We start from the raw sequence: 15,617 nt of genomic DNA on the forward strand, positions 1-15,617 counted from the left end.
TTTGTTACTCACAGGTATTAGGAGAATATTCCTACCTTTTAGATAAGGGAACACCAGAGATCGTTATAACAAAGCTCTACGGGTTGCTTATGAATAAATCTACCACTTCAGAAACAAAAGCCTGGATTATGGCTGCGGTGACCAAGTTGACACTCCAAGCACCCTCCTCTAAAACAGTTGAGAAACTAATCCAGGAATTCAGTGTATCCCTGGACACTTGTATGAGACAGCATGCTTTTGAATTAAAACATTTACGGGAGAATGTGGAACTTATGAAGAACTTACTTCCAATTGATAAAAGTTGTGAAGACTTAGTGGTAAGACATCTATACTCTATTAAAACTATACTATTTTAAAATATAACAAGGTATTTCTTTAAGTTTTTAGTCAAGTTGTTTTTAATATCTGAAGTAAAATGTTTGGGAAATTGGGGATTGTAACATTAATAGGTCACAACTAATGGGCATAGAACATACTGTGGAACAAACAAGAACCCTACTTAGTTCATTATCAAGGTCATTATACTAAGGAGATCAGAACGGGTTAAATGTTCAGAATCATACAGTTATTTCTTGATTATCTACTAATACATATTATGTATTATCTACTTTCTCTGTTGATGTATTCTCAGAATTAGGTGTTCCCCTTTAGAGACTCTTTTCTCAAAATGAGCCCCATTTCCTCATCTTGGTCTGAATCAAAAAATTTTCAAAGAGAAGTTAGTTATGCTCAGGTTTCTATGAATTAAACTGACCAAAGGATTTGGGAGAAGAAAGTAAAGAATTAGAGATCCTAGTTTGGGTTCATTTTTCATTCATTATTTCAGTGAACTCACATAGCATTGACACCTAATAGTAGAGGTATTTTGCAGCATACAAAGGAAATGGAAGACTCAGGTCTTCTACCCCATCACATTATCTTGTTGATGTCAGACAAGCCATAGTGTAGTGGATACAACTCTAGATTTGGAATCAGAAGCCATGGTTCAGGTCTGAACTCTAGCTCCTACTACTTCTTTGACTTTGGGCAGGTCACTTAACCCCTCTGGACCTCAGTTCTCTTATCTGTGATGTGAAGGGGATGAACTAGATAATCCCTGTGGTCACTTCCAGCTCTGAATCCCATCACCTTAAGTTCAAAATTAAATATAAAAAGGTCAAGTATAAATGATTTTGTGAATATCCATTTTTAGATGATTGATGCTATTGTAGTCAAACATTAATTTGGATCTGAGGTATTACGTATATTTCTTTTTCTTTCCCCTTCCCCCTCACTTTTTTTCACTATCACTAATTCCTTTTTTTTCCTCTCTTTTCCTTTCTCTTTTTCCTTCTGATCTACCTTTTTATTACAACTAAAATGAAAAGTGAGAGCTTTTTTAATTCAAATAGCATAATTAAACTGATGTCATCATGCCTTAAATGTTCCATTGTAAGCAGTTCTGTTTTTTTCATTGTGTTTGCTGAGGCTGTCTCATTCATACTGTTGTATTAATTACTATTTTCTTTGACTAGATTTCTTAAGAGGTCAGTAATTTGGGCAGTTGCTTTGAAATTTAGGCTTATGTTCATTTCACTCTAATTTAAAAAAGTAGTAGAATTTGAATGTGTTATTTATATAGATTGTGTGAATAGTATTTTATTAATATAAAAATACCTTATTTTTTGTTGCCATATCAAGTTAAATTATTTAAGTTAAAGGGTGACTCCCTGAATGCTTATGTTTTCAAACAGACTCCCAATTTTATTCTCCATTTAATATAGGTAGATGCTTCTTTGTCCTTCCTGGATGGTTTTGTGGCTGAAGGACTAGATCAAGGAGCAGCTCCATATAAGCCTCATCATCAGCGACAAGAAGAAAAGCTTTCTCAGGGAAAAGGTGATTATAATTTGTATAGAACCAGACCTTTGGGTAACACACCTTTCATTTGGACATTACTTTTAACCATGTGATTAAGCAACTACAAAAATTTAGTATTTTCGTCCTACTTTAAGCTTCTGTGTACATTGCATATCCTGATTACATATCCAGAAGTAAAACATGCTGCCTCAGAAGTGTGTGAATCACAGGGCCACGTCTATAGAGCAGAGTATAGGTAATTCACTGGAATAGCATATATCCACCATGGAGTTTGGAAAAAATTGTGATAAGATTATATTAGTCAAATATCCTAGCATGTGTAATAGTTGATAAATGGCTCCTGTGCCTGGGGATTGGTATATTATAGTTTTATAAGAAGTGATACAGAGATGGTCCTGGGTACTCCAGATTAGGGAGTCATACTATCATACTATTTAATTCAGTTTAATTCAGTAAACATTTAGGAAGCACCTACTACATGTCAGGCACTGTGCCAAGCCCTGGGTATACCAAAGAGGCAAAAGATAGTCTCTTCCCTCAAGGAATAGTTTAGTGAAAGTTCTGATAAGCTCTTCATTTTGATCCAAGAAAGGGACTTGTAAGTCATTGTAAATTGTTCCTTGAAGATACCTGCTTTATGGAATTTGTTCCTTGCAATACCATAGCCCTAAAAATCAAAGAAATACTATATATCATCAAAAAAGTTTTGGAGACAAGCAATTTTACCCCTATTAAGGACTGTGGTGTTTCTATATTGTAATATAGAGTGTACTTTTGATTGCTGTACCTCAGGAAAGGAATAATGGAACTGGAGAGAGATCCAGAGAAGAGCAACTAAATTGGTCAAAGGATAAAGTAACTGTCATATGAGGACATAACGAAAAAGTGGAAGGACTTTTTAGTCAGGAAAGAAAAAAACAAAGAGGGAATTTGGTCACAGAATCCTAAGGGCTATGTATAGGTTAAACATTAAATTGTTAACCAAACAGTGATATATTAGAACTAGGAATTAACCACCACAGCATTGAAGGACAACCAATTAAATTGAAGACCTGAGGATAACACAAGAATTGCATTACACTTTGTTGTATCCCCATTACACCTAGCAATGCTAGGCAAGAAGCTGATGCTGAGTAAGATCTGTTGGCTGAAACCTGTTGAACGAAACAGAATGAAGTACTTTTCCACAGAGTGTATTATACATGTTTGAGAGATTTAGAAAAATTTTAGATGGTCTTTCCATAATGAATTATTGAGAGAAACCAAGACACTCTGTTCTTGGTGGTTAGTGCCACATATCTCTTGTGACTGCTGTCAAAGAGACCATTAAGTTGGATGCACCATGAGTCAGACCTGGTAAAGCAGTTTTTATTTTCTTTTAGGTGAAGAAATTTAAAAACCAAATAATTTGTGACTTTCCCAAGGGCTATGATCTTATGAGCCAAAATAGAACTAGTTAATAAAGCCAGGATTAAAACTCAGGTCTTCTGACTTCTAGGCTAGTATTTTTCCTTTAGAAAATGAGTGATTGCCCAGATTGAGTTTATGTGAGTAACAATTTATATGAGCAGCTATTTGAGCTAGATAAAGTACAAAAATAACTACCACTGAAACCACCTAGTGATGTTTCATTGTCTTAGTCACTAATTGTCAAAATCCCGCATTGGACTACTGAAATGAATATATCTCACCTTTTCTGAAAATGCATTTGTTTTGATGGCAGATAGTAGCCAAATGTTCTCATCCATGTAGCTATAGATGGAAAGCTGTGGGCTAAAGGGATGCCTAGAGGCATCGCATTTGTACCTATTTGTTATGTGAGCATGTAAGTTGCCTCTGACTTGTAACACTGAAATACAGGTTAGCTCTAGGAATCCAGATCAAGTTAACCTCTTCAACCCAATCTGATCCAGACCAGTCCTGGGGGATTCATATTTTAGGTACTTAATATTATTATAGATTACTTACTGCATAGAAAAGCTATATATTTATTTTAAGAAATTTTAACTCTTCTGGAGTTTTTTTTTTATTATTTAAAGTACATTTGTATTTTCTGTTTTTGATGATTTGAAACATTAAAATTGACTGTAGTTTCCTTCTACATCATTACATCTATTTTGTCTCCTCTGACATTGTTTACTGTGTGGACTTTATGTGACCTTTGATCTTCTTGGTAAATCTCTGTCCTGTTTACCTTCTCCTCTCTTTCTGACTGCTTCCCTTCTCTGATTACTCTGGTCAAAGGCCTTCAGTTAATTGATCTATAAAATGAGGGATTTGAACTAGTTGACATCCAAGGTGTCTTCATCACTAAAACTCTATGATATTCATGATATCAGACATACTCTGACTACTTTGTCTTCCCCTTTCACTTTTGTATTGACCCTCTACTGCTTATGCTATTAATTCACAATCACTTTTGTTGTCCTTTACTTCTTTCTTGCTGGCATACAGAAACATTGGAACTACTTCCAAAAGAAAGCTACATGTGCTGATATCCTTCTGTCCTAATTGTTCTTAATGCTTTGTTAACTCATTCAACTACTGACACATTAATTAGCTCTTCATCTCCCTTTTCTTTCAGTCTTCTGTCATTTGTGAAGAGCTTCTGTGTTTTGCTGGTAAGACTGAATAATTCAGGCTTGAGTTTATTCTTTATCTTGGCCTCCTTCCAGACCTCCTTCTGATAACATTCCTCCCCTCTTCCTATTAATCTCCAGCCTTCCTGATTTGTTACAGTACCCCATCTACATAGGATGGTGGTTAGTGCCACATATCTCTTGTGACTGCTGTCAACTCATAGGATTATATGATCTTCTCTTTCTTATCCTGTCCTTCCTTACTCTTGATCTTTTCCAATTTCTGATTTTTAGCCTCTTTTTCTCCTTTGTCCCACACCTCATTGCTTTTAAGCATGATCCAGGTCATATATTTTTTTAAACAGTACCTTGTCTGAGATGACTTTCTGATAAGAAAGATAGAGAAATAAGGGAAGTAGAAAGGTAATAAGCATTTATATTGTGCCTACTATTTGCCAGCCAGAATGCCAAGTCCTTTTTACAAATAGTATCTCATTTGATCCTTATAACAACCCTGTGAGGTAGGTGCTATTATTATGTCCATTTTTTTTTTTTTGAGTGGAGGAAGCTGAGGCAAAGGTTAAGTGACTTGTCCAAGGTCACACAGCTAGTAAGTGTCTGATCCTGGATTTGAACTCAGTTCTTCCTGACTCTAGGCTTAGTGCTCTATCTATCCACTGAGCCACCCCAGCCCCCGAAGGGAGGGAGTGTGCCTCTATTAGGGGTTATATTATTGGGTAGGAGATTAAATTAGATCAATTCTGAGATAGCTTCAAACTCTTAAGATTCCACAATTCATTTGGTTCCCTTAAACAGGACAGGAGCACTAAAAATATCTTGGCTAGTTAATCAACTCTCATTGAAAATGATATTCTTTAATATGAATGGGAATTGTTTGGTAGCATGATGAATTAAAGTCATGGGAACCTCCCCTTCAGTAGAAGAAAGACTTGATTAAAGACATTGAAGTACAACTTTAAATACTTTGGCAAATGACATAAACACATGGACTGCTGTGGGTAGAGGGGGTGGTAGTCAGAATGTGTTCCCAGGGAGGCCTTGGGTGGTATATCAAGGAAGGAGGGAGTTCAGAAATCAGCAGACGGATAGGGTGGATCCTTCTGAGAAAAACTTTGAATTAAAAATTACCTATTTCACTTCATTCTGCAAAACAAATACAATATTAGCATGTGAAAATATTTTCATGTCACTAGGTCATTTATTGATTGTTTTAACCACATTTGTACACTATAGACTGGTAATTCATTAGCTTTACATGATAATATAATAATAATAACTAGCATTTATATAGTGCCTTATGTTTACAAAGTGTTTTACAAATATTATTTCATTTGATCCTCACAACAGTCCTATAAGGTAGGTGCTATTATTAACCCTGTTTTACAGATGAGGAAACTGAGGCAAACAGGCTAAATGACTTGCCCAGAGTCACACAGCTATTAAGTGTCTGTGTGTCTGAATTTGAACTCCAGTCTTCCTGGATCCAGAGTCTAGCACTCTATCCACTGCACCAACTAGCTGCCTATTTAATAAAGAGTTATAGCGAACAATTCAGAACAATTTAATGGGAAGAGATCAGCAAAAATTGTTTGCTTTCTTTATAGCTTCCAGCATGAAATACTTAAGAAACATGCTTAAAATATTATTGAGGCCTGTTCAGATCATTGCTTTGTTGTGCCTCTGATCATTCTTAGGTAGAATTTAGACAATAAAACTTTGAGAATTGGAATATTTAACTGAGTCTTCTCCTGTACTATGAATCCTGTTTATCTCTGACTCCTGTCATAGTAGCTGTTCTTAATCTCCTTGCTCCTCAAGCCCCTAACTGCATCATTGCATCACTCTCAGCTAATGAACCTTTCTTAATATTTTCCTTTATCAAGAAAATTGAAGCTAAACATCCTAAGCTCCAACCTCTCTGACTTCACTCATCCTATCTAGTCTCACAGTATGAAATGGCTCTCCTCCTTGCCAAGGCTAACCCCTCCAGTTTTTCTTTTTAATTGATATACTTTATCTTAACATAGTAATCACTTCACAGAAACAGTTCCTACCAAGTACTGTCCCTTTAAAAAAGAAGCTAAACAGAACTGTTTCTGTTCTTAGAGTTTACCGTTTCTTAACAGAAAGGAAGTATATTTTGATATGAATCATCTAGAGTCATCATTGGGCTTTGCATTTGACCTGAATTCTGTTGCCTTTTAGTGCTATTGTTATTTACATTATTATAGTCATTGTGTAAATTGTCTTTTGGTTCTGCTTTCTTCACTCTTTATCAGTTCATTTTAGTCTTACATGTTTCTTTGAATTATTCATGTTCACCCTTCTTTATGGTACAGTAACTTTCTCTTATGATTATATACAGCAGTTTGTTCAGGCATTTCCTGCCTCCTATAGGCGCATAATCTGCTAACAAATTTTTGTTTCTATTAAGTAGAACTTAGATTAATATTTTGATGTATAAGAAACTTTTCTTTCTGCTTACCTCTTTGGGTTATAAACCCAGTAGTGTAACTCAGTTGTTGAGTCCTTGATCTCATTCATACCCTTTTCCTCTGGTATTCTACTGTACAATCATATTTCTCACCCCTCAACTTCCACCCCTCATACATCTTTAAAATCTTCCTCTCTTTCACTAGCTTACTTGTTACAGACACACTTGAATTTCCTCTGTTCTTTAAAAAGTTAAACAAAAATTCTTCCCTTGACCTTGCTTACCCGTTAGTCTGTTGTCCCATATTCTTGCCCTTTACAATTGCATCAATCTTCAAAATTTCATTCTTTCCTAATATTTTACCCACTTCCTACCGACATGCTTGAATCTTCATTGTCCTAAAAATGAAAACTTTGCTTGACTCTGCTTATCTCTCAGTCTGTTGTCCTATAATCTTTCTCTTTGCTGCTAACCTTCTAGAAAGAGTAGTCTGAACTGGCTGCCTCTTTCCCACTGCCCATTTTCTCTTCAGCTCCCTGTAATCTGGCTTCTATTCCTGCTACTCTGCTGACATTGCTTTCTCCAAAATTACTAATGACATCTTAATCGTCCTGTCCAATGACCTTTTCTGAGTGCTCATCATCCTTGACTTTTCTGCACCGTTTGACATTGTTGACACCTCCCTCTTCCCACTATCCTTTAAGGATACTTTCTCCTTGACTTCAATTTGTTCTCCAAATTCTCCTCCTATCCACCTGACTGTATCTTTTCATTCTTCTTTGTTAGGTCTTTTCCTTTCTCTTTCTTTTCAAGTGTGAGTATCCCCCCAAAGCTCCATGCATTAGGATTTTTCTCTTTTCTATATAGTCTTTCTCTTTACATTTTTTGGAAATCTCATTTATTCCCATTGCTTTATCACTTCTGTACAGATGACTCCCAAATTTATGGTTCAATTTCTCTCCTCAACCCCAGTATGAAACATTTCTAAATGTTTGTTGGGCAGTCCCACCTGGATGTCCTGGTAGCACCTCAAACTCAATACGTCCGTCATTGAACTGATTAATTCCTTTCCAAAACTGTCCCTTCTTCTACCTTTCCTATTTTTGTTGATGGAACCACAAACCTTGTATTCACCTAGGCTTGAAACCGTGGAATCATTTTTGACTTTTTCCTCTTTCTCACTCCCCAGATAACATTACTTAAGCTCTGTTCTCATCTCCCCAGTATTTCTTGCACCAGTCTCCTCCTATTTACTTCTGTTGTTACCTAGTTTGGTCCCTTATCAACTCTTGACTGGCACTATTGTGATAGGCACTTAACTGGTTTTCTTCTCTCCAGTCTTTCCCCTTCCTTCATGTAGCTGCCAAAATAATCTTACTAATGCAGAGGTCTGCAGGAATGGGAAGGGAAAGGAGGAAGGGAATAAACATTATATATTGCTTACTATATGCCAGGCACTTTGCTAAGAAATTTATAAATATTATCTAATTTGATCTTCACAACAACCCTGTGAGTTAGGTGCTGTTATTATCCTTATTTTACAGTTGAGGAAACTGAGGCAGACGGTGATTAAGTGACTTGCCCAGAGACACACAGCTAAAAAGTGTCTGAAGTGGGATTTGGACTCAGGTCTTCTTGACTTCAGATCTAGTGCTTTATCCTCTGTGCCACCTAACTGCCTCTAGCTGTCATATGTGATCATGACAGTTCTCTGCTGAAAACCTTTTAATGGTTTCTAATTCCCTATAGAATTAAATTCAAACTTCTCAATCTGTCATTTAAGACCCTCCACAATCTGGTGCCAACTTACTTCTGTAGCGTCTTTTTACTTTTGTCTCCTTCCTGTACTTGGTGCTCTAGCTAAACTGAACTATAAGCTGTTATTTGCTTTTGGTCTGCATTCTCCTGCCTCTGCGTTCCCGGAGCTCTCCCTCCCTTCCCCCTTCCCCAAATACCTAGATTATACTCAGTCTACTTTTCTTCTTATTGAAATCCTTTTCTTTTTTTATGGATCAATTTAGGTGCTATGAAGCCTTCCCTGATCCCCCTAGCTGAAAGTGATTTTAGCTCTGCAAGTTTCTCATAGCACTTTGTCTAGACCATGGGTGGGTACCTGCAGCCACAGATGTGACCTTCTAGGTCCTTGGGTGCGACATTTTGACTGAGTCCAAGTTTTACAGAACATATCCTTTTAAGGGGATCCCCATCCCTGGTCTAGACCTTTCTATTGTTCTTACATGTTCCACTTTGTATCGCACTTATTTATATACGTGGCTTATCCTTCCTTTGAGGTAAAGAGATCTTTGAGGTTATAGATTGTATTATTTTTCATCATCGTATCCCCAGACCTTAGCACCATGCCTTAGAGATGTTAAACACTTAATACTTCATTGGATTCATGATCACATTGATATCAGATACTCCCTTCAAGAGTGCAGATCACAATCCATTCATGCCTTCTAAGTCCTTTATATAGGATCTACCCAATGCATTAGAGGCTGTCATCTCTACAAATTTTTTTTTTTACTTTCCATAGGTACTAGTGTGTCCCTTTGGCCATTCATCTGTTATCACTTGCTTTTGGTAAATGAACAACCCACCATGTGGGTTTTTGTGACCTTCTATTTCCTGGATGTTATCTTTTACTTTATTTTTTAGGCACAAATTATTTTTCTTTGTATACTACAGCCTATTTATGCCCACCATGTATTTCTTTAGTCACTTGCAATTTTAATTCTTTGGTGATTCCAAAGTGCATGCCCATATAGTATCACCAAAAGAATATTATGTTAAAAAGATGGATTTTTGTGTCAGGGAACTACTTGAAATTGTTGAAAGTGATGTGTATTTCACCAAATGCACTCTAGCTCATTCTCATTCTCTTTTTTAATTCTCATTGCACATCTGCAATGCCTGTTCAAGACGCGTGCTGGTGGCCTGACTCATTGAGCTGCCCATCCATCTGTATGTTAATAGAAATTTTTCATCCATTTTGTTTTACCTGTATGGATGTTAGGCTGGTCTCTTGAGTGCTCTTGAATCTTAATTCTGAAGTATCTTGAGGCTTGATGCAGTCAGCATGATATCATTTGCAAAAAGAAGGACATGGAGAACGTCACTATCTTGTAGGAAATCTCTCTTCAGCTTGAACTTTGTAAGTTATCGCTGTGAAGGTGGTGAGTCTTCAAATATGTCTACCTTATTTATGTTTTACTTGATGTTGATAATTAGAGTATCTCTGTGGTTACAGTTAGAAATCCTGCATCCTACGCTGTTCAGCATTTTCTCGGTGATTTTGATGAAAGCACAGATGCATGCTTATCAAAATTGCAGATGTCACAAAACTGGGAGGAATAACTAATGTGCTGGATAGGAGAGTTGAGATCTAAAATGATTTCTGTTGGTAAGAAGATCTGACCAGATCTAATAAATAAAGCCCTACACTTGGGGTTAAAAAAAATTAGCTTCTTCATTATTAAGACAATTTCAAGGAACAAGATCTGGAGGTTTCAGTGGACAGCAAGCCCTGTTACTATGTCCAGCAGTGTGCCATGGCAGTCAGAAAAGCTAATGTGATTTTATGCTTCATTAAGACAGGAAGAGTGAAGGAGGTTATATTCCCACTCTTTTCTGCCACATTCAACCCAGACTATTCTCTTCAGTTCTGGGTATCTCCTTCTCCCTCTACCCCCTCTACTTTCCTCTCCCTCTACCTTGCTCCCTCACTATTCTCTTGCTTTCTCTTTCTCCATCTTCCCTTCCTCTTCCTTTTCTCCCTCCTCTCCCCCTTTAAGGGCAGGGATTACTCATGGGTCCTGTCCCCCCACTCTGAATTCTTCATTTTCTCCATTTCTTATTTTGCAGTAATATTCCAGTGCATTCTTGTATCACCTTTTGTTCTGCTGTCTGCTAATCAATAGATACTTACTTTGTTTTCAGTTTTTTGCTACCTCAAAAAGTACTGTTCTAAATATTTTGACAGATATGTAGACCGCCATTCTGTCTTTGACCTCCTTGGGATATGTTGGACACATCATGTCTCAGAAAGGACTTTGACAAGCTGGAGAATATCCAGAAGTGGATGACTAGAGTTGTAAGGGCACTGGGGATCTTGTTATTTGAAGATCTAGTTGAAGGAATTAGGAATTCTTGTCCTGCAGAAGAATAGACTTAGAAAAGACATGTGATTGCTATCTTTATATATTTGAAGGGCTGTTGTGTAATAGAAGGATGAGACTTATTTTGCTTGGACTCAGAGGGTAGAGTTAACTTAGCCACCTGTAGAATTTGCAGAGGCAGATTTTGGCTCAAGGTGTGGAACACTTCCCTAACGAGAGCTTTCCAAAAGTAGAATGAGCTTCCCTCAGGAAGTAGTAGATTTTCCATTACTACAGGCCTTCAGATATATGCTGGATGACCACTTTGACAAGTGACAACAGAAATATTGCCAGAGATAGGCCCTTTAAGGTTATATGATTGCAGAGATCCTTTTCAATCTTGAGATTCTGTGGCTCTTTGGGTCTCAGTTTCATCTGCTAGAAAATGAAGGGAGATGTTTCCCTCTACCTCTGAATTCTGTACTCTTATACTTTTGGTTTCATTCCATGCTGTTTTCCATTTTAAAAAGTTTTTTATTAATGTTGTTTTGAAATATCTTAGTTGCATTTAATTCCCTTAATGATTCTTAACTGCATTCCTTTTGAGTGTCTCTATTCTTCAGTTGAACTTACCCATTGTTTTTTGGGGTGTGTGTGTTGGTTTTGTTGCAACTTCAGATGTACTATTTTGGTATGCATTTTCCCTCGTTTCTACTAAACTTTAAATATCATAATATTTAATTATTCCCAACACAGCACGATGCCTGGCACAAAGAACACATTTAGTAAGTAAATGTTTTTAACTATTGAATTGATTATTACTTCAACTTTGATTTGTTCATTGCTTATTTGGCATTGTTTCTTTTTAGTTTTCTTGTAAAAATTTTAGCAGTTTTTATTGTTTTTGCTCCTCCTACTTCTGCTCTTATCAGACACTGTGAAGAGGCCAGCTGTTCTTACCAGACACTGTGAAGAGGCCAGCTTCCTTGTGACCTCTTGTTCTTCCATTTTCTCAGATAACACCATATCTCATTTTTGTAAAAGCCACCCTAAAATCAAAAGTATAATTTAAGAATTTATTTTTGGATCATCTTAAGTTCAAATGACTTTTCTTATTACGTTTCATGTTACCCAATTTGTTAGGAAATTATAGGCCCATCGTACTTCAGGATCTTTCCAGTAGTAATATCCAATAAAGATATTCTTAGGCTTTTCTAGAATTCTTTCTAAAAGCCACACCCTCTTACCACACGAATTAAGCAATCATCTTGCCAAGTGTGCTTTCATTCAAGTCATTGAGAGGCCACTTTTATGTGGTACTCTGGATATGAAAAGGACCTTTGTCTTGAATCTAGGCATGAACTATATAGTCCAAAAGGATGATAACATGGCTAAAATGGCTTTTCAGGGTCTTTGATTCAGTTCAGTTGGTTTGACAGTCTCAGGACTCAGAGGGACCAGAAATAATAATTATCTGAATTTTGTTCTTGGGCAATAAGGGAGATTTGCAGGTTGAAGTCACTTTTGTAGGTAGGAGACATACAATCCCACTCCTGTAAATATTTATCTCAGTGATTTGCTGAACAGAAATAAGGTTATCCCCTCAAATCTTATTGAACATTTTTATGTAAATGCATAATTTTGAAAAGAGACCCAATTTGACCATTCTCTGTATCTGTTTTCTTAGTGACTTCAGTGTGGTGTGCTACAATGGATGTTTACCTGTATTTTAGGTTTACTGCAGGTATTTGACAGTTCTATTTTATTATATCTTTACTTCTGCTTATCTTGTTAATTAAAGAAATCCATTTAAGTTTAGGAGTGTGTATGTGTGATGGGATTTGTTCACTCCCACTAACCTGGATTTTTTTTTTTTTTGAGGCAATGGGGGTTAAGTGACTTGCCCAGGGTCATACAGCTAGCTAGTAATTGTCTGAGGCTAGATTTAAACTCGGCCTCCTGACTCCAGGGCCAGTGCTCTATCTACTGTGCCACCTGGCTGCCCCCTGAATTTCTTGTATAACATTTATGGTATGATTTTGGAAACTGAGAATAAGGGATTGAAGTGTAAAGAGGACCCCATGAAGCTGCAACTTTAAGGTATTCAGGCTGAGCATTTGGTCACTTTTAGAACCTTCCATCTCATAGCTTTCTGTTTTTCAAAGGATGACTGTTATCAGAGTGATGCCTTCACTTAGTGTGCCTTCAGAGAGCTTATTCTAAAAGGAAGAATTCTTTGTTAATAGAATGTCTTTTTAAAAGTAAAATTTTACTGCTCTCAAATGCTGAACAGATTATAAAGTAACTTGTAAATGCAGAATCTCAGAATTGGGTGGAACTTTATAGGCTCCAATCACTCCAACCCACACCTGAACAGAAATTCCTTCCACAATATACCTGACAAGTGGTTACCCAGCCTTTGCTGGAAGAACTTTACTGAAGGAGGAGGTAGTTCACTACCTCCTGAGACATCCCGTTTCATTTTTGGAGGGTCTTAATCATTCAGAAGTTTTTCCTTACATCTAAGCTAAATTTGCCTTTTTGTAGCATCAATGTATTGCATCCAGTTCTGCCCTCTGGGGCCGAGCTAAACAAGTCTAATACCTCTTTCAAGTGACAGCCTTTCAGTTCTTTGAAGATGGCTTTCCTGCTTCCCAGGTCATACCCTCTTCAGTCATAACATCTTCAATTCCTTCAACTAATTATCATAAAACATAATCTTGAGGCCATATGACCACTGATAGCACATTGACCACCATCTCCTTTTAGACCTCAACGTAAACAGCCAAGGGCCCTGAACACAGGAGCCCTGGGAAGAGCAGTGCCTCCTAAAATACTTGCTCTACTTCCTGCCTATCCCTCCATAGTTATCATTGAGGGAAGCAATCACTTTGGAAAAGGGGCCTATCTTCTTTGCCACTTCCAACAATTACTTACCAGCTACCACCAATGAGCAAGTAAACTCAAGAGCCCTGAGGACACCAGGGATCCCTAGACCACTTATCCTGCTTGCAGCCTAGTTCCTGCAGCCATCCTCCTGGGAAGAAACCTCTGTGGAGATGCAGTCTGTTGGTTGCTTCTGTAGTATCTGAAGTCTTTGCCTCCTCAGCAACCATAACTACTAAAGAATAAGAAAATAAAATTCTTGATACCAAAGTCTTTGGCACTGTGAGATGGTTAAAAATCATAAACAAATGTGATTTTATCAATGGAAATATCATTATAAAAGGTACATTTCTGTCTGCTTTGCCACTGCACCTTAAGGACCATCAGATCTTTCCATATGACCTGCAGTTGAAATTTCCTGTATGTTATTTACCCCATTAGAATCTATCCTATATTATCTACCCCTTAGAATGTTAATTTCTTGAGAAAAGGGATTGTTTCAAATGTTTTTTCATTCGGTTATTTATCCTCATTGTTTTTCTTTGGCCTACAGGTTCCTTAACCGTTTTTTTCCTACCATAGACCCCTTTGGCAGTCTGGTAAAGCAGATGAACCCCTTCTTTTTTCCAGAATGTTTTTAAAATGCATAAAATAAAACACGTAGGATTAAATCAAAATGTTAAAACAAGTTCATAGACCCAGGCCAAGAGCCCTTTTTTGTACACTCTTCATCTCATGATTGCTTTTCTTAAAATGTGGCACCCAGAACTGACAAGGACAAGTGTACACTAGGATATTACCTCTACTCCTAGACACTTTGTCTAGGATTGTAGGAGCCTTTTTAGCTCCCGTTGACTCAAATTGAGCATGCCTCTTGAGAGAGAGAAAATTAGCAGTGTGGTGGAGGGGGAAAGGGTTAAGATGAGAGATGGGCACAAAAGGCAGTCATTGAATAGTGAGTGGAGAGGCAGATACAGATGAAGAGGTCCTCAAGAAAAGTTCCTGTTTGGCACATTAATGTGCTGTTAGGGGAGTTATGAATCAATTAATATGGAAGCAACTTAGAACTGTATCCCAAAAGTTACTCAATTGTGCATATCGTTTGGTCTACCTATATCACTGTTAACTGTTGTTGTTCAGTCATTTTTCAGTCTTGTCTTATTCTTTGTGACCCCATTTGGGGTTTTCTTGACAGAGATACTGGAGTGGTTTACCATCCTTCTCCGCTCATTTTATAGATGAAGAAACTGAGGCAAACAGGATTAAATGACTTGCCCAAGGTCACACAGCTAGTAAGTGTCTGAGGCTAGATTTAGACTCAGGAAAATGAATCTTCCTGACTTTAGGCCTGGAACTCTATCCATTGCACCACCTAGCTGCTCTGTATAACCAGTAGGCCTTTCCTGAAATAAATCAAAGAAAGAAGAAAAGGACATATGTGTGTGTGTGTGTGTGTGTGTGTGTGTGTGTGTGTGTGTGTGTGTATATCTGTTTTTTAGGAACTCTTTTGGTAGGGAGTCCTATCCTTTGGGGAATGGATGAATAACTTTTTGTTTATGAATATAATGGAATACTATTGTCCCATAAGAATGATGAAATGAATGGTTTCAGAGAAACGTGGAAAGACTTGTTATGAACTAATGTAGAGTGAAATGAGTAGAATCAAGAAAACAGTTTATCCTTTAACAATGTTGTAAACACAAACAAGGTTGGAAGACTGAAGATCTCTGATCAGTGCAA

The 15,617-nt window shown here is 37.2% G+C and overlaps 1 protein-coding gene across 6 annotated transcripts in view; it reads left to right on the plus strand.

Moving 5' to 3' along the window:
• AP4E1 (adaptor related protein complex 4 subunit epsilon 1) overlaps window positions 1-15,617 on the plus strand; it is a 57,518-nt gene that overhangs the window by 18,382 nt on the left and 23,519 nt on the right. For all 6 annotated transcript variants that reach the window (XM_027840851.1, XM_027840852.1, XM_027840847.1 and 3 more), the window contains 3 exons: window positions 15-317; window positions 1,764-1,878; window positions 12,679-12,735. In XM_027840851.1, coding sequence (XP_027696652.1) covers window positions 15-317; window positions 1,764-1,878; window positions 12,679-12,735 — 475 coding nt within the window. The remainder of the gene's footprint in view (window positions 1-14; window positions 318-1,763; window positions 1,879-12,678; window positions 12,736-15,617) is intronic.

The sequence above is a fragment of the Vombatus ursinus genome, unplaced genomic scaffold, assembly GCF_900497805.2.
Source record: "Vombatus ursinus unplaced genomic scaffold, bare-nosed wombat genome assembly UNPS02014848.1, whole genome shotgun sequence".
NCBI classification, from domain to species: domain Eukaryota; kingdom Metazoa; phylum Chordata; class Mammalia; order Diprotodontia; family Vombatidae; genus Vombatus; species Vombatus ursinus.